The sequence below is a fragment of the Carassius gibelio genome, chromosome B13, assembly GCF_023724105.1.
Source record: "Carassius gibelio isolate Cgi1373 ecotype wild population from Czech Republic chromosome B13, carGib1.2-hapl.c, whole genome shotgun sequence".
NCBI lineage: Eukaryota > Metazoa > Chordata > Actinopteri > Cypriniformes > Cyprinidae > Carassius > Carassius gibelio.
Genome location: NC_068408.1, coordinates 8,747,715 through 8,767,895, shown reverse-complemented (window position 1 = coordinate 8,767,895; position 20,181 = coordinate 8,747,715). Strand labels below are relative to the sequence as shown.

The window sequence follows — 20,181 nt, the reverse complement described above, 5'->3', positions numbered from 1 at the left end:
GACCAATTAATTTTTGAGTTTAAGAGAAGATAACAGAAACATGACAATGAACATTAGACAGTTCTCCCCCAAACATGATCCAGTTAATGGTGCATCACACATCAGAAATGTACAGTTCTAAAATTTCAAACCCTCTAAATATTAGCACAAACACAGAAGAAAAGATATCATACACACAGCACATCACACACGTCTCTATACATCACATTCTGTGCTTCCAAACAGAAACAGATGGAGAAAAGGGCTGTTTAAATCTGAAATTAAGGGGACCAATTTTCATTCACTTATCATTACTGAATCCACATTCACACTGCAATTCACTTTCACACAAGCACTGCATGATCACTGTTGACCAGAGGAAAGAACAAACCCTGCAGATCTTCCATATATAGACTCAAAAAACCTCAAATAAGACTTCAGTAATTCTTTGGAAGTCTGTGTCTTTTGGGGTCACAGCTGCAGTTGTAAAACACACTAAATGTACATCTACTAGCTTCTGAGCAAAGCTTGTTTATCTGACGAGCTACATTCTGCTGAAAAACATCCATCTGACCTGCTGCAGACCTCAGATGTCTAACACTTCAGACTGATCTCAGGAGGAGATCACTACTTACAGGGATATTTCACTCAGATATATATCAAAATGCGGTCATCATTTACTCACCCTTATGTTAAACCTGCCACGGCACATCTTGTCATGCCATATTTATACAAACATCAAGGAGATTTGAAAGAGAATAATGACATGGTGACACGAAATGCATTTTATTTATTTACCTTGTAATTTCTTATGAAAATATCATAACTCAATCTTCCATTAAAACATCTCTGGACTCTCTGGTGTCAGACTTCTCCAATCATTCAGTCCACTAAAACATCGCCCCTCATTACAACCTAACTGCAAGCTTGAATTCAAATCTGCCACCATGCAATCAACAACCAATTGATTGAACCAAGTCCCCATCCTACAATTTTTCTTTGTTGATATTTACTCAATGTATGTCACACCATGAATGAAATGATCCGAGTTACCTTTTGTTACAATGTGATTTTGAATGCAACTCCGTTCCTGACACAAAACGGTCTCATAGCTTGGGTATTTTATAAAGCTTTTTATCATTTTTGGACTTTGACAGCCCCAGGTCACTATTCTTTTCAAATGTATAGAAAAGAGCAGCATTAACATCCTGATAAGCTTCTCCTTGTGGTTCATGGAAGCAAATACTCAGGTTTAGAAAGACTTGAGGGTGAGCAAATAATGACAGAATTATTTATTGCTTCAATCATCTCCCAGCCCTTAGCTAATAAGTGCATATACAAAATCGCATTACTGTGTGCTCACCTCGAGATCCTGTGGTTGCGTCTTGTGTGTGACTAAGAGAAATAGGGCAAGGCAGACTGTTTCTCGACCGGGTCACTGACTCAATCTGAGAGGCTCTTCCCAGCAGTGATGCCGCATCCAACACCTCCCCCTCTTTTGCCTCTAGGTCCGACTTTGAGGTGGTAAGGAGTCTGGAACTTGCTGGTGCCCCCAAATGGTGGGGGTCATTAAGGCAAGCAGTAGTGCTGCTGTCCAGGCTCAAGACCCGGGCATGAGTTTTGGCGCTGCCTGTACTCGGAGTGCGTCGCCAAACTTTGCGCTTGCCCTTCTCTTTGTCTTTCCCCCGTTCCTTTTCTTTGTCCTTCTGACCGTAGGTTTGCGCATCGTTTGCTTTGGCCCGTTGAGAAGGGCCACGACGATCCCCGGGAGAGGGGCAGAAGTGGGGTGTGCTGGATGAGGAGTCTGTGCTGAGCTGGTGGGTGGAGTGTAGGCTGGAGGCACAACTAAGTTCGCTCTGATCACTGGAGTCTTCCTCTCCTTTCATGAACACCGCAGAGCGAGGCTTTGCCATGCCACGTCCGCAAATGTATTCCCGGTGTCTGCTGGCGTCAAAACTACTTGCTCGCTGCTTACCGTTTCGTCGCCGACCACTACGGCTGGCAGCGGATGAGGAGGCAGCCCGGTGAACGAGATTGCCTGTCTTGGGCAGCCTTTCGTCTAGTTCTGCCTCCTGGTGCTGGTGGGACAAACCAGCTGAGACATCTACGCTAGTCCTTGATGCCGCCTCCACAGTTCCCTCCCCCTGTTGGCCGTCTGAGTTCACGGGTTTGGGAGCATCGCCAATGGGCAATTTGGTAGAAAGTTCATTGGCATGGGGGTTTTTATTAGCCTCCCCCGAGGCCACATTAGAGTTACGCAGGTCAGCATGTCCCGCATTTACCTTCTCATCCCCAGACAGCGACAGCAGGCTCTCTACGTGCGTGGAGCTGGTCTGTTCACTGTGCAGGCTACTCAAAGTACTGTTGGTATCCCGGTCTGTCCCACTGCAGTAGGTCTCAGTGGAGCCGCTACTGCGTGTACTTAAACTCCGCAAACTTTCAGCACTCTGTCCACCTTTTCTTTCCCGACCCCCTTGTACAGTCTCCAATTGATACAACCCAGATCCCCCTTCCCCAGCACAATCTCCTTCCCCTATTTCCCGGGAGAAAGACTGTGATATCCTGCTGCGTTCCTTTGGATGATATCTGTGACACTCTGTTCCTGAAGTGCTGGGAATCCCAGAGTCTGGCTGCTCTGAGCTCTCTGTCGCCCTCTGTGACCTGGAGGCCTCCATTTCACAGACAGGATCCAGTCCTCCCCGACGGGGTGGAGGGTACAGGCTGAACTCGGGCAGAGAAGGATCTGGAAAAGCAGATCCCGCAGAACTTGAGGTGCGAGGCAATCTCCGAGGTCGAGATGACTCTTTCCGGAAAGACTGTGAGTGGGTGGAAAGATGGGCAGTAATTTCGGTGTCACAAGAGGACAGGGACTGACTAAAAGGGTGAGGGGTGGAGCCATAAAGGTCCTGAGCCAATGAGGTTGATGGCTGCATGGAGGCAAAAGAGTCATTGGAGACGAGGCAGAACATCTTTTGGTCTGACATCAAATCTAGAAGGTGAGAGAAATATTTTTAAAAAGTGTAAGAAAATGACAACGACTTGGTGTCAAAAATGGGCAATCCAGGTCTTACTGCAATTTATTTATCTGACCGTGTTATGTAATAAAAATCAAATGATTTGTTCTTCATTGTGACTTTGCCTTTTTCACTTAAGTCAATTATAATGTGTTTACATTGGCTCAGAGCAAGAGCAGGCGAGTGGGCACTTTCAATTAATTCCTATGGGAGTCAAGCAACACGCTTGTGTGATTGATTGCAGGATTGACAGCAGATCAGAGAAAGTGGTGAACATAAATCACATAAATATCAAGTCAAAATTGTAGTAAGGTGCAGGTATCTGTAACAAACAATTAAAAAATATGCATATTGTGCAGGAGTTTATGGATTTGGTGTGTAAATCATATTGTTTACATATTGCACAGTTTCCAGTTGGATATATAAGTTACATATTGCAGTTTAGAATTTCATTGTGAATGTAGACTTGCTGGGTTAACAATTTTTTGTTTGGGCATTCAGAAGCAAAGCTTGCATCTTTGCAAATGTAATTGTGTTAGATAAATACACAACACAAAAACATGTATGAATGCTTAAATAAATCAGGGTCAAGTCTAAATATAGTTATGTACATCCATAATAAAGACACAGTTTCTTGAGCACTAATGCAGTGTTAAGAACCGATACAGTCCTCTGCCAAAATCAGTTACAACTCCATTACCAAGAATCCATTCTGCACACTATCCAAAAACCACTGTCCATAAGGTCTTTTAATTATGTGCTTTAGAAAGTCTGAGCCCACGTTACCTCTCTGTGTCATCTTATTATTCACAAAACGCTTTTATTCTGATCACAAACAGTAGGTTTGGAGAGACATCCATTTTCATCTTAGAGAAGTTTCAGCTCTATATTATAGGTTTTCAGCTTTTATGAAACACTTAACAGTTGAATAAAAACTGCAATCAGTAAGAATACGAACCTAACCGACCAAATCTCACAAGGACACAAAGACGTTTCCTTGCATGTATGACTCATAAATTAAAAATTTTCATTGCCATTGAAAAACTGAATCCTGATGGTATTATCTTTGAAATCTATCCTAAAAGAAAAATATTTAACATACATCATGTCTGGATGTTGCATTGAAAAAATAACTTCAAACATTTAGAATTACATGAGGGACGGTAAATAATGACAAAATTGGGTGAAAGGAGACTAATTTGCATTGCATTATTCTATAGCTGATGTTAATTAAGATTCACACCTTGCTCTTGACTGCAACTCTGAGCCAAACTCAAACTGATGTCATCAGGAGCCTTTCCAACACCTGCCCCTGCAAACAGACAGAGAGAGAGACAGAGAAGGTCAAGTTTTATAACTTATTCATTAACCTAATACATCCGCCCTCTCACTCTCGCTCTCCTGCTCAGTTTTGCAACTTTATTCAAACACATCCCTGACCTGGCCTGTGCCCGCACCGCAGTACTGCAGGTCTTCTGACATATCGCTGCTGTCTGCAGAAAACCTCTTCTCTTTGATCCCAAACACTTCTATTTATAGCTATGGTAAACCTGGTTCACAACACAGTGCCCTTTGAGTTTTTAACAACTCAAAAAAAGTCATACAACTTATAGTGAACACTTAAGAACACCTCGTAATGTTCCTGCTGCTGTCAATTTAGACTACAGGGTTACTATAAGTGGGTGTGTGTGTGTGTGTGCGCGCATGTGTGTGTGTGTGTATATATATATATATATATATATATATATATATATATATATATATATATATATATATATATATATACACACACACACACACACACACACACACACACACACACGGAGAGACAATCAATAATGATTGATCAAGAGACATTGAGATTCTTGAGTAAATAATGACAGATTTTTCAATTTTTAACTATTCCTTTTTTTCGGTTACCAGATATGAATACTGTCAAAAGATTAAAAACAACATTTCTGTCTCACGTTTGGTTGAGACTGATCCTCCATGGGATGTTATCTGTAGGGAGAGAGAGATGGATAAGATCAATGAAACAGCTCTGATGAGTCATTTACATGAGATTATGACGTTTGTACCTTCCCATCACTGTTACTAATTTAGTAGACTTGCTCAAAAACACATCACAGTCATTTAATCACATGATATAACTAATTGACATGATTTTAAGCTTGAGATTCTGCTCTATGATTTTTCTGACCCAACACACAGACAGACAGTCTGGGACAAGCAGTACAATAAGCCAGAACATAACACCCCTGAGGTTTCACCAATTAAACTGCAGCGAAAGGCAGAGATTCTGACTGAAGGGTTGCTTTCAAACAGACAAAGACTCTAAACCAGGACAGCTTCATCTAGCAAATAACACCAATAGCTAAAAACACTAGTATTCACAAATTTGACCACATAATCAGCGCAGTACTGCAAAAAAAATAATAAAATAATAATAATAAATAAATAAATACTGCATTAAAATTACAGAAAAATTAAGAATAATTTACTTTAAATTAAATTACAGTAATTAATTACATAGGAATTACACCTAACTCTGGTTACAGTGAACATAATACAGTTTCTAATAAATGTTCTCATTGGTAATTTTAGATGTTCCGGAACATAAGATTAAAAAAATTCAAGGTAACTATCACAGAGGTCTTTTTCATAATCACAAAACAATTATTTCAGTCTTTTTATTATCTAATTATAAAGCAAATAAGTATTATTTTTACATTAGAAATTATGATAACATTTGTAGCTTGTCCACATGTTAACGTGAGAGTTGTGACTTCAAAAAACATTTTTGGCTTTGGTGGCACTGGCAAATTGCAGTGGAAATGAATTTCTGTGAACTATATTACATCTCAGGAAATTGATTAATTAATCAAATCAGGTGATAAAGTGCTTAAAAAATGCACACAAAAAGCAAACACACCTGATGGTTCGAGTCCATTCCTACGTAAGAGTTCCGTGAACTGCAGTCGACCGGTGGCGTCTCCTCCCGTGCAAAATCAGACATCTCTATTCCACCCCCTGGATCCCTGCGTACACAAACACAAAAGGTTAGTTACCTAGCAACTCTAACAGAGGAACAGGCCCAAGGGCTCCAGAGAGTTAACAATGTAATTTATGATCAAACTTGCACAGCCGCTCAGGAAACGGCAGAGAGGAGATCATTTCTAGCATCTCTCTATCTAATGTCTGTCAACCACTAGGCAGAGATCCACCCCTCCTCCCTTCACTTTTTGGGAGATTATACTATTTTTAATATTTTTAGGAGGTTTATTCTGCTTGGCCCCCCAAAGGATAAAATGTAGCGGTAAAAGGTAATCCCACAGCAAGAAACCAGCATCCATTTATTTCATTATTTTTGCCCCTCCATTTGGTGCCGCTAGAGGCAGTTTGTTTATTTAGTTCAGGACGTATTTGTGGCTCTGGAAAAATTAGGAACTCATGAGCTCTTCATATCAAGGGCCCGGAGCAGAAATTTATTTTCTTAATTAGAGCCGTCTTACTATGTACAGACCTGGACAATCAAGAATGCCCCTCCAGATGTGTGTTTATAATCACTTTAAGAGGCTCTTAAATCTGTTTCTCTTTTAGAAAAGGATGCAAGAACATAAGCTACATGTTCTTTTCTAATGCATGAAAATATCTGATAAAGGTTTTTAAAGAGAAAACCTTTGCTAAGATGCTTTATCCATGATTTGAGTTACTTTGTTTAATGTGTTCTGACTCGGTCAGCAATGCTTGCTCTCGTAGGAAACATGCAACCTAGCAATTATTTCACCTCTGATAGTTTGCAGACCGTGAATGACCAAGAGCGCAAGCCTGTGTGTGTTGGTTTATAAGGCTCTATTTCAGTTCTACTAATTCACTCGCCCCGTCCCTCCTCCCTTTCTCTCTCTCTCAGTGGGCGACGAATGGATCTAGCATGACAGCAGATTAGTTCTCAGAAACATCCCTACCGCTGAGCAACAGCACTGTGCCTTTAATCAAAACTTTACTGCGCTAAACTACAACCTTTCTGAGCAGAATCTTTCCTGTGAAGTCTCAAAAGTTTTCCCAAAAAGATTCAAAAGAATTATTACTTTCCTGAACAGAATCAGAATGTTTCTTGAGAGGACGTAAACCCTGAGATGATTCACAACATGGGATCTTGCTAAAGCAGATCTGCTTACTGTGCAGCGACAACATTTTGTTATGGCTTATAAGTAAACCATGATTCTTACCCAGGCCTGTTTGAGTCATCCTGCTGGGTGCCGGTACCCTCACGTTGGCGCTCTGCCCCCTGGCCCCGTCCCTCGCTCCCTTTGCCCCGCAGCTCCACCACCTCCCCCGCATCCAGCGCAGTGTGCAGGCGATAATTCACGGCCTTCAGCAGCGCAAACATACCTGCTATCACCCCGCAGTACATACCCACAATCACCATCGTGGGGGGCAAGGCCTACGGAGAAAGAGAGAAACACAGCAAGAGATTTTAAATGAATAGGAAACAAGCAGTTGTTGTGGTTTTGAGCTATTATACGTGACGTTTGTTTAAAGAAAATATCACTTTTATTCAACAAAGGTAGCAGTGACAATAGTGTAAAGCGGTTAATGTTAAGAAAATATATATGTAAATCTTTTATTTGTATAAAATAATGTTCTTCTGTATTCATCAAATAATCCTATAAAAAATAAAGAAAATCTGAGTGTATTAGAAGGATTTTGATTTTTGAAGTAGTGGCTGCTTGAAAAATGAGCTTTTCCAGACAGAAATAAATTACATTTGAAAATGTTTTAACATAGAAAACATTTGTTTACATTAGTATAAATATTTCACGATATTACAGCTTTTCCTTTATAAAATGCAGCTTTGGTGACCATAAAAGACTTATTTCAAAAACACGAAAAACCTTCTGAATATTTGTGCACTGCACAATCTTTAGATTTATTACTGATCTATCATTTTTTCCCCATCAAGGAATTAAAACAAGCCAATGTATTTCAAATGTTGACATTCAAGCAAACTGAAGCATTGGGGGTGTGATATTAGGATATGCTCACATTCGCCAGCCTATTAACATCCCTCTGTTGTAAATATCATACACCGATATTGGACCGTGTTATACAGAGTTACAGGGTTATGAAAAGAGGCAACAATATTTCAGTCGCAACCAGAAGGCAGAAGCTAAAAACAGCCTGGCACTGAACGGACATCTGTGTCTCTAGCACAGCCACCCAACACCATAACTGCCCTAAAACAGCTCTCCATATCGGACACTCACCCAGTCCAATATTCATCAATATTCATTCACAAAAAACACATATATATCAGCTTATTGATATATAGTGATCAGAGCGCTGCTGTGGGTCTTTACATTATATTGTTTAGCTGTGGTTGAAAGGTAACGGAGTATTTAAGCAGAACCTAGATGCATGGACCTGTGCAGGACGTTAAAAATGCTAACACATAGATAGTCCTGATACTTCAACCACAGAACAAACATGGTTTTAAAAATAATACACATCATGCAAACGGGAGTATAAGACTTTAGGGTGAAGAGAGAATTTTTTTTTTTTTTGCACAAGAGTCATTATGAAAAAGTTGAAATCTGTCATTTTTTCCCTGCATTTTCTGCAATGAGTTTGGAATAAAATGTAGAATAAGTTTACATATGGTAAAACGTAGCAAACAGAGTTGAGAGTACTACACTTCGGTGGCTGGAAAACATATTAAAAATGAGCTGATGATATGTTATGAACAAAGCCACAATGGGTTGGGTTTTTTCCAAGAAAAACTTTCTTCTTTCTTTCAATATTCTTCAAAATATGTTCATACAGATTCTGAAGGACATAAGGGTGAGCAAATTATGACAGAATATTCACGTTAGGCTGAACTAACGTTATTCCTTTACAGCAGACAGAGACTAAACCCAGACCAAACCTCATGACAGCAGGTCTGAAATACCAAACTCCGCTTAATAAACCCCAGACAAAACCAAAACAAATGCTCCCTAAACCAGAACACAACACACTGAGTGGTTTAAACAAACCGACCGCAGAGCACCAGCGTAACGCAACATCACAAAGCTGAGCATAACCCAGAAAAAAATACACAGAATATGTATTTCCGTGACATTTCCAGGTCTGGAAATCCCAGTTTTAAAATTCACTGATATTTCTAGGTTTTCCATGACCACGGAAACACCGTGAGAGAGATGAAAAGGAATAGGGAAGAGATATATAGCCTCTGTGTAACGTAACGTTACTGGAAATACAGAGATGAGCTGGAAGAACAAGGATGATAGAGAGAGGGGGATGGACAGATGGGTAAAGTATGAAGAAAGACAGAGAAAAGATGGGCTGATAACGACTGAAGGATGAAGACAAGAGGAAACCGACGGCTGCATCTCTCACCATGTAGAGCGTGAACGGGAGGCAGAGCAGCAGCAGCCACAGGTAAAGGTGAAGTGCGTTCACGAAGGTGTTCTGGTGGGGGTCATAGTACCATCCTCCCGTTACCGACGCCCATACGCCCTGCCGCAGAATCTGGAGGGTCTGCGACCCCATATTTGCCCCCTATCCCCTCTCTATCCGTCTCGGAGCAGGAGGTACAGCGCTGGCCCGTCGAGCCCCGTCGCAGCCATCTTCTTCTCTGTGGTCCTCCAGCGCTGCGCTTCCCGTCCCATCGTGCTCTGCGCGCACCCGGTTGCTCGCGCAGAGAGTGGCGCTGTGCGTGCTACGGATGCGAGTAATTCTGCAGCGCCACCGCGCGAACAAAAACATCTGGGGCAATACTGTGATTTTTTTTTATTTATTTATTTTTTACACCAAGTATAATTAAACAAATCCATCTCCAGGTCCACTTAGTCGTTTGCTTGGTACACGAAAAAAATGTTTTAGACATAGACTGTAGGTTTTGGAGCACTAAAAAAGAGCGCTGTTCACATTCACGCAGCAGTGCAAAAGATGCGCCACCCATCTGAACACAAGAGGGCGCTGCGCACTGTAGCATCTCTATTTGTGACCCTGGACCACAAAACCAATCACTTCAGGGTCGTTTATTCTTTTAATTATTTTTGACGTATGGTATGTCAAGATAGGACAATATTTGGCGGAGATTCAACTATTTGAAACCCGGGAATCTGAGGGTGCAATATTCAGATATAAAAATGAGAAAATCACCTTTAAAGTTGTCAAAAAAGAATTTCTTAGCAATGCATGTTACTAATCAAATATTAAGTTAACATATTTAAGGTAGGAAATATATAGTACAATATATCTTCATGGAACATGATATTGTTTACTTTATATCCTAATAATTTTTCGGTATAAAAGAAAAATCTATTATTTTTGACCCATGCAGTGTATTGATGGCTATTGCTACAAATATATCCATTCTACTAATGACTGGTTTTGTGGTCCAGAGTCACATTTGCAGACCACTTTCCAATCTACGTTAATCATTATGAAGTTATTGAATTACTAACAAAGGACATACCTAAACATTTTTGATCAGAAAAAGACTGTACAAGTTTTGAAAAACAGTGTATTTTTACTGTGATGGAATGGCATAATACTACAATAAAGCAACACTGAAACATAGAAAATGACATTAAGATGAAATACAGAGACATTTCAGCTCCCTTATTACAAAAACTATTAAATTATGAAGAAACTGCATTTATATACAATAACCGTAACAGCCAACCCTTGGTTAGCTGGTGCACAGAAATATCCACAGAAGTCCTGCAACATCAAAGTTGTTTGTGGCTGTCCAGCATGTGTGTCACTGCAGGCGTGCACGCTTCTCAGGAGGTGGTTTGTTGGGTGTAGATTGTGGAGCTGGCCGAGGTGGGCCAGGAGGGGCTGCAGGTTTCATCTCTCGCTCTTCTGGAGGCTTCACTGTCTCAACCGGCACTTCTGGTTCTTTCTTTACCTCCACTATGAACAGAGAGTGAGAGCTTATTCACTGAGTGCAGCATACTTCTAATGTATACAAAGCTTTTATTTTCTTCTGTATTAGTGATGAGAGCATTTAATCAGTTACACTTTCCAACTGATAGTTGGTCTTAAATCAAACCACATGTAAACAATACTATATTATGCTGCTTTTTCAAATATATGAATTACAGATGTTATTACACTCACATATTTTTAAATGCAAGTATGATGTAGAGACATCATTTTAAACAATAAATGCCTTGTCCATTGGGCATAATCTACACCATCTACAGCAAATCAGACTAATTTTCATCAGTAACGTGTGATAAGATGAGAGTGAGTCAAGTATTTGCATACCTGGGACAGGCTTCTCTCCTGGTTTGGGCTGAAATAAACATAAAATGAGGATTTAAATTGAATATTTTGCTCTAATAAAAACAACATTCGGAAACCTGTTTAGAGTATATTAGCAATACCTGATAGAAAGTTGGGGGAAATTTATTGCGCAGATCCAGTAGCAGTGTGTCAACTCTCTGCCTTTGGAACAAAGAACTCGGCTCCTCTTTCCGCTTAGATTTAGGCTTTACCCTTTCTATAAATAACACATGTACAACACTATTTTAGCACTTCTGACAGGTACAGTTGTATTTTTTGAGAGATGCTTCCTGCTGCTGCTGCTGTGTGTGTGTGTGTGTGTGTGTGTGTTCTCACCTCTCTCCTCCTGGTCTTTAAAGTGCCACCAGTACCCTTTGGATGGGTGGTATCTGCAGAAAGACATTGCCTCATCAAATGCAGACTGAATCCCATGAACTGCTGAGAGCTAGGACACATCAAAACAAACTAAATTTAATTTTCATTGAAATAAAAGACTTAAGAGAGATTATTATTCTAGGGTTATAAACCCACCACTCTGGAACTGATGACTGATCCTAGGTCAGGCGCTTGATACACCACTCCAGCTATGATATAGTAGTCAGCAAGAGGGATCACTGCAGGAAGAGAGCAGCAAGGGAAACAGAGCATACAAAAAGATTTTAATTTTTTTTTTTCTGCAAAGAAATTTAATGTCAGCATGTAGAATGTAAAGTCAGCAAAATGGACAGCATTTATTATGATAAAGAACATTCCTGGGGCTTCATTTATAACCGTTACGTATGCACAAAAACAGCCCTGAAAGAGGCATACGCCACTTCCTGTGCAAACGGTGGGATTTAGAAAAACAAACTTGATGCAAAATTTTGCGCAAATGAGTTTTATAAATGAGGCCCGGTATTTCAGAATTCAAAAATAGTATTGTAAAAAAAAAAAATACTACTACTATTACTAATAATAATAATTATAATATGTAATAATAAAATGTAACAACCTCTGAAACAACTTCTGTCACATAAAATTCTCTTGCAGTTCAATCTCTCAATATAAATGAACACAGAGTAACTGCAGAACAAGGGGGACAAAGATGTAATGTGTAAGCACAGCAGCCACACAGATCAAAACTGGTTGCATTAGTGATTAGTAGAAGCTATTAATCTGTTAAATGTTAAAAATGCCTAAGGCATTACTTTTGTAATACCACTTCCCTGTAAAATAAATGTAAATGAAAAAATAATGTAAATTCAAAGCAAAATGATTATTGTTTTTATAGTAAAATATATTTAGGTAACCTGAGAGTTTTAACGCCAGTATGCAAAACACAAAGTCTTTAAGCAAACACATATAGAATGAGTTTTCAAATATACTGCAACAACATCCTATGTTTAAAATGTTTTGAAATTGTATCACTGTCCTTTTTGTTATTCTGGTGCACATTAAAAGCAAAATTAAGAGCTTGAACCTTTACAGTGTCCATCCTAAACAGAACAAAAATATATACATTGATTTGTACCAGGACTTTAAAAAGGACTCAAAAATGTTTAGTATAAGAGAGTGTCTCAGTCCACATCACATTGACACTGAAGATTTAGAAAGATAAATCAGTTAAATATAATACATTTATCATCATCATCAACCCTAACAACAACAACAAGATGTACTCGTTAAATAGTTTTGTAACTGTATCAAACAAACATTGTCATTTTCCACATTGTCAGCAAGTATTATTTTACTATACTTGGCCTGGATTACAACTGTCAACATTGCAACTGATACAAAAATAAAAAAAACATCATCTGAAAATACACTGCATACACCAAGCTAACAATATTCTTAAATTACGTATTAAAAGCAAAAATGCCAACACAGAAAGAAGAATCTGACCAGCACAGGATAAAATGCACAGCAGCGGAGAAACTCACCTTGTGTTGGTGACTGTCTCTGCTGTTTTCTGATGATGTACAGAATCGGCTCCTGAGCATGAAGCAAAATATATTCCACACCCACCATCTGACTACACAGATAGAAAACACAATTAGACACAAACAACACAGCTCTACCTGTTTTAATTAAATAGGAAATAGAACAATCAGTAGTGGCAGTAAAATAAACACACATTAATGTATAATGCATGCATAACAAAACATAACCGAGATGACTAAGAGTTTACCATGTATAACACCGTTTTAATGACATAGTGCAGTTCTTACTTGAGGTGATCCAAGGTTAATCTCTGCATTTTGACCACCTCGTTGTTGCAGGTGCGATCATAGAAGGGGTTGCTCCTCTCAGAGAAATACTCCAGTACATTGCTGGGGTTCAGGATGGGCACCCAGCCACTGTCCACCCACGAGATGCCCAGCAAATTTTCTGTTAAAAACAAAACAAAAAAAATAAAACATGAATGAGAATATTTACGTCAAGGAAAATAAAAAGAATAAAATATATCGGAGAAATTTCAGCTTATACTGCGCGCCTCCAACAACAAACTAAAGCGAAAATGCTAAAGAGCAGACTGGTTATGTTTGCCAGAGAAAGACAGCATTCTGTTAAACTATTTTACATTTCGTACACGGCATTCCATTGATGGCAAATGGGATTTCTTAGGAATAAATTTGTCAAATAAAATAAACTATCTGTTAATTATTTCGAGAAACCAACAAACTACCTCTTAAATCCACCGACGCCATCTTCGCACTCTGACGCAGGCTGATGACACAATAATTGTCGCCGCTCTATGACACTTCCTTTTAATTACTCTATTGTAGTCAAAAGAAACCCTTAAAACGACCAAACACACACACAAACACAAACAGTTTACAATCCGAGAATTTGCAATTGTGAAAGTATGATTTGCCCAAAGTCAAAATGCCCAAATATAATGTTTCTTATTTGTATAGAAATTTCTGGCAGAATGTTGTCTTTCAAGTGTCACAAATGTTGATATTTTGCATTTTGTACTGTCTTGTATGTTCTTATTTTCAGCAATAAAAAAAACAAAACAATAAAAGGTAAAAATAAATTTATAAATAAATGAATAAATAAATAAATAAAAATTATGAATTAAAATGCCTTTCTATTTCGTTTCATGGTTAAAATTCAGTGCTGAAAATGCTTGCTGCTCCTTATGAAATACCTATACTGAGGAACATCAGATTTTTGTGTGTGCTTTATTCTTTCTTTTTAGTTTAATTTATCAATCAATACTTGTTTGATTTGCTGCTAAAAATAGTTTGCTTATAAATTATTGAAGCAAATCCTATTTAATAAGCTGTATTATTATATCTCCATTGTGCAGAACATTAAATCATACATCATGGGATAGTTTATTTAATAATGTTTGTAATACACACACACATTTGATATATATTATACATACATGCATACATGCATAAAATAGGCAAATTCTTATGACACTTAACATCAAGGTTATGTTATGCAAGTAAGCAAGTAGCCCTTGAGATCTCACTAAGATCTTAGATCAGTCTTGCTATGTTTACAAGTGTTCAGTCATACACACACAATGATGCACAACATTTTAGATTTTAAAGGAGTTCAGTTAAGACAAAAATAATTGAATTCTTAATAATAAAGGCTATATTCAACATGGCCACGAAAGCAAGAATTAGGCAAGATGCCTCTGGACATAATTAAAACTATATTGGCTGGAACATTGTCACTACAGAAGAATTCATCAGATGGGACAAATACCCAAAAGACTCCCTGCAGGCAGAATTCTTCCAGAATATCCTATGAGTGTAGTGCAGCGGAAAACACCATAATGCCTGCAGAGCAAAAACAGGATTAAACCCATAAAAATTCCAGAAAAGGTCTATTACATTCCACATATACATGAGCCACAGTCATACTCCACAACCCCAAAGCCAGTCAAGCTCAAATGCCACTAATCTTAAAAGGGTTAGTTCACCCAAAAATAAAAATTCTGTCAATAATTACTCACCCTCATGTTGTTCAAAACCACTGATGCCACAGGCTATTTTAATTATGTCCTTATATGTTTCTGTGCCTGGGAACATTTCAGTTGCACTCCTGTATATGAAAGGGTCAGAGAGCTCTCAGACTTAATCAAAAAAATATCTTATTTGTGTAATTAATAACATTTTTTTTTTTTTGGGGGGGGGGGGGGGGGGTGAACTATCCCTTCCACCTATCAAGAGATGGCAATATAGTACCCTCAGCAAGTTGGTTTTAGTCAAAGTCGAGTGTTATTTACACATTGCAAACCAAATGTAAGAAAGATCACAAAATACAATTACTTCAAAATAAATAAATACATCCAATAAAAACAAGGTGAAAACAACACCTGATCTGAGACCTGACTTTAACAGCAATTTCTTAGTTTGGAAAAGTAATAACTCTGTCTGTGCCTCAACATTCCCATATATATATATATATATATATATATATATATATATTTTTTTTTTTTTTTTTACATCAGAGAGTAGAAGAAAAATACTGGACAAGACAAGAAAGAAAGGAAGAGAGGAAGAAAGAAAGAAAGAAAGAATATAAAGAAAGATAGCACTTGTTTTTCTCAGACAGATCGAACTCTACTAGTTTATGAGCATATGACATTCACATGTGTTTGAGAGTATAAAAATAACAGACTGAGCAAGCCAGAACTCCCCACCCGGCACGATTTACCGCAATCACGACACACCCAGACACAACAACCGTACCAGCCACCCGCGTACATCACACACACGCACACACACACACACACACACACACACACACACACACACCTGTGGGACAAACATGACGTTTCCCAAAGTGATTCATTCCATTACGCAGATTTTAACAATATTACTTCTAAATTAAATTAATGTGGGTTGACAATAACTTTGTTGTGAGCATAATGAAAGAGAGAAGTGCAGGTCTTCTGAATAAAGGGAAGATCAAAGTAAGAGAATGAAACTGTAAACAGCTGTTTTCAGTGTCCAACAGCAGCTGGTTTTCTGTTCTGTGTTATGGGGACAGAAATCACGTTACACGAAATCATCGTTTGAGCACGTAAAATGCGTTTGTTAACGGCTGAGTTGTGCTCAGCTGGATTTCAATGGAAACGAGAGCTCGCGCAGGGGGGCTGACAGACCGGTTATCGCGCTCCATCCGTGATGACCGCATTTCTTAAGGGCAGCGCGAGCTGTAGCTTCATGCGCACGCTCGCTCACTCCCCGCGAGTCATTTGGTGAGAGCAGGACGTGCAGATCCCTGACCGTTCCCCTAGACTGCTGAAAAAAAGAGAGAGGAGGCGAAAAAGAGGAAAAATTCACAGTATTGTGTGTGTGAATCATCCGGGAATCCATCTTTAAATCAGAACCGTGAAGACGCGAGCATGTGAACGCGCAAAGAGGCAACGAACGAACCTCGGAAACGTGAATTTTAGAGAATTATCGAATCGGTGGGATGAACGTGGAGCAGGGCAGGTTTGAAGGAATGATACGCAAGGGAAACGGCACGATGAGCGTCATGAGCGGCAGCGCGAACTCCACCATCACGCAGCCTCCCGGTGGACGGAGCCGTGGAGACTCGCGCTACCCGCAGTACGCGGCCCACCAGAGCGGTACGATGATGGTGAAACCCCAGAACGAGCCGGCGGACCTGGTCAAACGAGCCCTGGACTTCAAGACGCAAGGAACGCAGTGCTACAAAGATAAAAAATACCGCGAGGCCATCGGCAAGTACCACCGCGCGCTGCTGGAAATGAAGGGTCTGTGTCGCGTGCTGGGGGACCCTGACACCAGCAAGTCTCCCTCTACCGTCCTGACCAGCATCAGCAAGTCCAGCCTGACAGACGAGCAGAAAGGCGCGGTGGAGAATGCGGAGCTGGAGTGCTACAACAGCCTGGCAGGTGAGAACACACATCATGTTTCTCCACTTTGACTATAGGATTTTCAGTGCACTTAGGTCACTCTGTTTTCTATGTATGCCACCTGTTAAGACTGAATGCAAAACAAGCAGACCATAATATTAAAATTAGTGCTAGCTTTCAGCGGCAAACTGCTAGATTTGGTTTCTCCGACCCTGAGTATGCCTTGAAAGAAAATAATCTGCGAGTGACTGTCTTCAATTCTGCATGTATAATGACGTCATGATCTGTCTTGATTACAGGTCTTGTTCTTACGTTTGATTATTAAACTGCAGAAAACATGATTAAGTATCATAAACAAGAATCATCAATTTTGCATTGGTGCCATTCGTTCTGTCTGTGTTTGCATGTAGCATGTCTGTTGCAGATGGAGCTAGTGAATTATGAACGGGTGAAAGAGTACTGTCTGAAGGTTTTGAGAAAGGAGGGTGAGAATTTTAAAGCCCTGTATCGCTCTGGTGTGGCGTATTATCATCTGGGAGACTTCAACAAAGCCCTGCACTACCTGAAGGAGTCACACAAACAGCAGCCCACAGGTCAGTTGGATCAAACTCTCACACACTACACTAAGGTTCGTGGACCTCGTAAGTCTGGCTCAGATCTCACTGCACAACCACGGAAAGAAGTGAGAGTGCAACACCAAATGTTAACTTTTCCAGTGGCCTTGGTTCCATTATACATTTCCTATCCATTTAGGTACTGTACCTTTAGAAATGTTAGCGTTGGAACATAACGACGCTCTGAAATGAACCACAACACTGCAACATTTTATTTGTTAGAAATAGGATATATTGTTGAGAATTGCAAAATTGATAAAGAGTGAGTTGCTCTTAAATGACATTACAATGCAGATGAAGTAATTATATTAAATTTGCAACAATGGAAACCAATGAGGTCATTTTACAACAAACATCTCAAAGAACAAGTGAAAAAGATTTTAGAAAATGCTAGTGTAGTCTGAATCACTTGCCAGTAGGATGATAATATACTGTACTATGTGTAAATCATCTTCTTTTATACTCTATACTAATTCGCAAAACACTATCTCAGCATTTAAGGGCTTCATTTGAGCTCTTACACAAGTCTTATGAGTTCAGGTGCAAGTACAAGAAGCAGCTTCTGAACCCAAAACACCTGATCTTCAGGACAACAGTGATTGTGCTGATAAATCAATAATAAATAATCACAAAACCGAAAAGATTTTTCTTTCATTACACTTCCTAGCCATGTTTTCTCAGTTAAAACAGTTGTTTCCTGTTTGTCTATGCATGTGGAACAGACACAAACGTCATCCGCTACATCCAGCTCACGGAAATGAAGATTCGACGAAATGCCCAGAGAGAGAAATCAGAAGTTCCATAAAAACAGCAGCTCCCACTCGAATAGCTTTCCACTGCGGACACCCCACACTTCCCTCGTCGCACTCTCTGTGGATGAGGTTCGGCATTTCACGGAAGACTTTATTCCAGTGCGGGTCAACACACTTGCCTCAGTCCTGTCAGAAACAATCTTCTGGCTCAGAATGAAGAGCTGAATCAGGTGTGCTGTGTCCTGCAGTAGACTGTGGAGACCAGGGATGGAGTCTACCAGGGATCTCAAAGGCATTTATTATGCTTTTTGAAGTACAGTAATGCTGTCAAAATGTTTGCTTTTATTCCTCGGTTATATTTAAGCTAAAAGCTAACAGATGTAGGTCTCTAAAAGTAGTCGTGGTCTGAAGTTGTGCTCCACAGCACACCCTCAGATCATTATGTGGCTGGTGAAGCATAGTTTACATATTCCTACAGCTTTTTCATTTGCATATTGTTTCCAGATCATGACAAATATGTTTTTATTAGAGATTCTGAATCAGTTTTGCTAGAAACACATGCAGCTCATTCATTTGAAGTGTAGTCAAGTGTCACTACCAGTGAAACGATGCCAATCATATACTACTATATAACCTACTCTTCACTTGACACCCACATTCAAATCGCAGTGGGAAAGATCTCACACATACACACAGAGTGGGCTTAGGTGTACACACACACACACACACACACACAGTGGATATGAGTGTAAGCATGTGAATCAATCACAGTCTGACACGCATACAAAAGCATGTAGGAAAAATAAAACTGTGGTCATTGTTATACATAGGAGAGTGTGTTTTTTTCTGTCCATGCTATGTTGATTTATCACTGATTCTTACTGATGGTGAGGAGTGAAGATGTTATTTTGATGATAATCTTTTAATTTTGAAAGACAAGGGATTTTATCTTTCACTGTACTCAACTGCTTATTATGGGTTTTACTTGCAGCTAAACAGCAGGTAAAACAAAACTGTCCAATTCTGTGCTCCATTCTGGTTGCTATGGTGAGGTTGCATAGAAATCTTTCTTGGAGACAGATGGGAAATCTGTCCTAGTCATGCTGTGTGTGTAACATAAGAATGAAATTTAATTCAATTGCTGAGCAAATATTCAGTTTTTCTTAAATTTGCCGTAATGTGGACCAATTGGGTTGTATTACTACAAAACAATAATTTTCAAATTTAATAAATCCCATATATATATTATTTTACTCAAATATAAATAATATTTTAATAAGCCAATATTTAAATAAAATGGTGAAAAGGATGGGTAAAAGTTTATCAAATGGCTAATCACAGTACATTAAAGGGACACTCTTCTTTTGAAAATTGGCTAATTTTAAGTTTTACCACTTTTTAACCATTCAGCCGATCTCTGGTTCTGGCGGTAGCACTTTAGCTTAGCTTAGCATAGATCATTGAATCTGATTAGAACATTAACATCTTGCTCAAAAGAGTTTTTATATTTTTCCTATTTAAAACTTGAGTGAATACATTGTATATTAAGACTGACGGAAAATGAAAAGTATAGAATGGAAAAGTCTGGTCTACATAAATGATAAAGTAGAGATTTCTGTCTCAGTGCGGGACCAAAAAATAAATAAAAAACACCTTTTTCAGAAAACCTTTAAAATACAAAATTCAAA

General features: G+C 39.2%; 3 protein-coding genes across 4 annotated transcripts in view; 1 reads left to right on the top strand and 2 right to left on the bottom strand.

Moving 5' to 3' along the window:
* The window catches only part of LOC127969749 (pecanex-like protein 1), a 30,999-nt gene extending 21,339 nt beyond the window's left edge, over positions 1-9,660 (bottom strand). For both annotated transcript variants that reach the window (XM_052571837.1, XM_052571838.1), the window contains exons 1-6: positions 9,393-9,660; positions 7,223-7,437; positions 5,926-6,031; positions 4,961-4,994; positions 4,237-4,305; positions 1,343-2,968 (exon numbers count right to left, since the gene is read on the bottom strand). In XM_052571837.1, the coding sequence (XP_052427797.1) occupies positions 1,343-2,968; positions 4,237-4,305; positions 4,961-4,994; positions 5,926-6,031; positions 7,223-7,437; positions 9,393-9,545 (2,203 nt within the window). In that variant the 5' untranslated portion in view covers positions 9,546-9,660. The remainder of the gene's footprint in view (positions 1-1,342; positions 2,969-4,236; positions 4,306-4,960; positions 4,995-5,925; positions 6,032-7,222; positions 7,438-9,392) is intronic.
* Positions 9,661-10,510: 850 nt separating this feature from the next.
* On the bottom strand, positions 10,511-15,333 carry LOC127969751 (mediator of RNA polymerase II transcription subunit 6). Its single transcript, XM_052571840.1, has 9 exons — positions 15,003-15,333; positions 13,960-14,071; positions 13,502-13,661; positions 13,214-13,305; positions 11,826-11,908; positions 11,631-11,739; positions 11,396-11,511; positions 11,277-11,304; positions 10,511-10,919 (listed from the first exon to the last, which is right to left on the bottom strand). The coding sequence occupies exons 2-9, from the start codon at positions 13,979-13,981 to the stop codon at positions 10,765-10,767; spliced, it is 765 nt and encodes a 254-aa protein (XP_052427800.1). The 5' UTR covers positions 13,982-14,071; positions 15,003-15,333; the 3' UTR covers positions 10,511-10,764.
* A 1,008-nt stretch (positions 15,334-16,341) lies between these two features.
* On the top strand, positions 16,342-19,318 carry LOC127969752 (tetratricopeptide repeat protein 9A-like). Its single transcript, XM_052571841.1, has 3 exons — positions 16,342-17,166; positions 17,538-17,720; positions 18,464-19,318. The coding sequence occupies exons 1-3, from the start codon at positions 16,722-16,724 to the stop codon at positions 18,544-18,546; spliced, it is 711 nt and encodes a 236-aa protein (XP_052427801.1). The 5' UTR covers positions 16,342-16,721; the 3' UTR covers positions 18,547-19,318.
* Positions 19,319-20,181: the final 863 nt, after the last annotated feature.

Excerpts from the sequence above, each read along its gene's own strand:
- LOC127969751 (XM_052571840.1), bottom strand. The coding sequence starts at position 13,981 with ATGGCGTCGGTGGATTTAAGAG. Across the intron at positions 11,740-11,825 it reads CAGTCATCAGTTCCAGAGTG|CTCTCAGCAGTTCATGGGAT; the intron begins GTGGGTTTATAA and ends GATGTGTCCTAG. Across the intron at positions 11,305-11,395 it reads TTCCCCCAACTTTCTATCAG|CCCAAACCAGGAGAGAAGCC; the intron begins GTATTGCTAATA and ends TGTTTATTTCAG.
- LOC127969752 (XM_052571841.1), top strand. The coding sequence starts at position 16,722 with ATGAACGTGGAGCAGGGCAGGTTTGAAGGAATGATACGCAAGGGAAAC. Across the intron at positions 17,167-17,537 it reads GTGCTACAACAGCCTGGCAG|CATGTCTGTTGCAGATGGAG; the intron begins GTGAGAACACAC and ends GTTTGCATGTAG. Across the intron at positions 17,721-18,463 it reads ACACAAACAGCAGCCCACAG|ACACAAACGTCATCCGCTAC; the intron begins GTCAGTTGGATC and ends CATGTGGAACAG.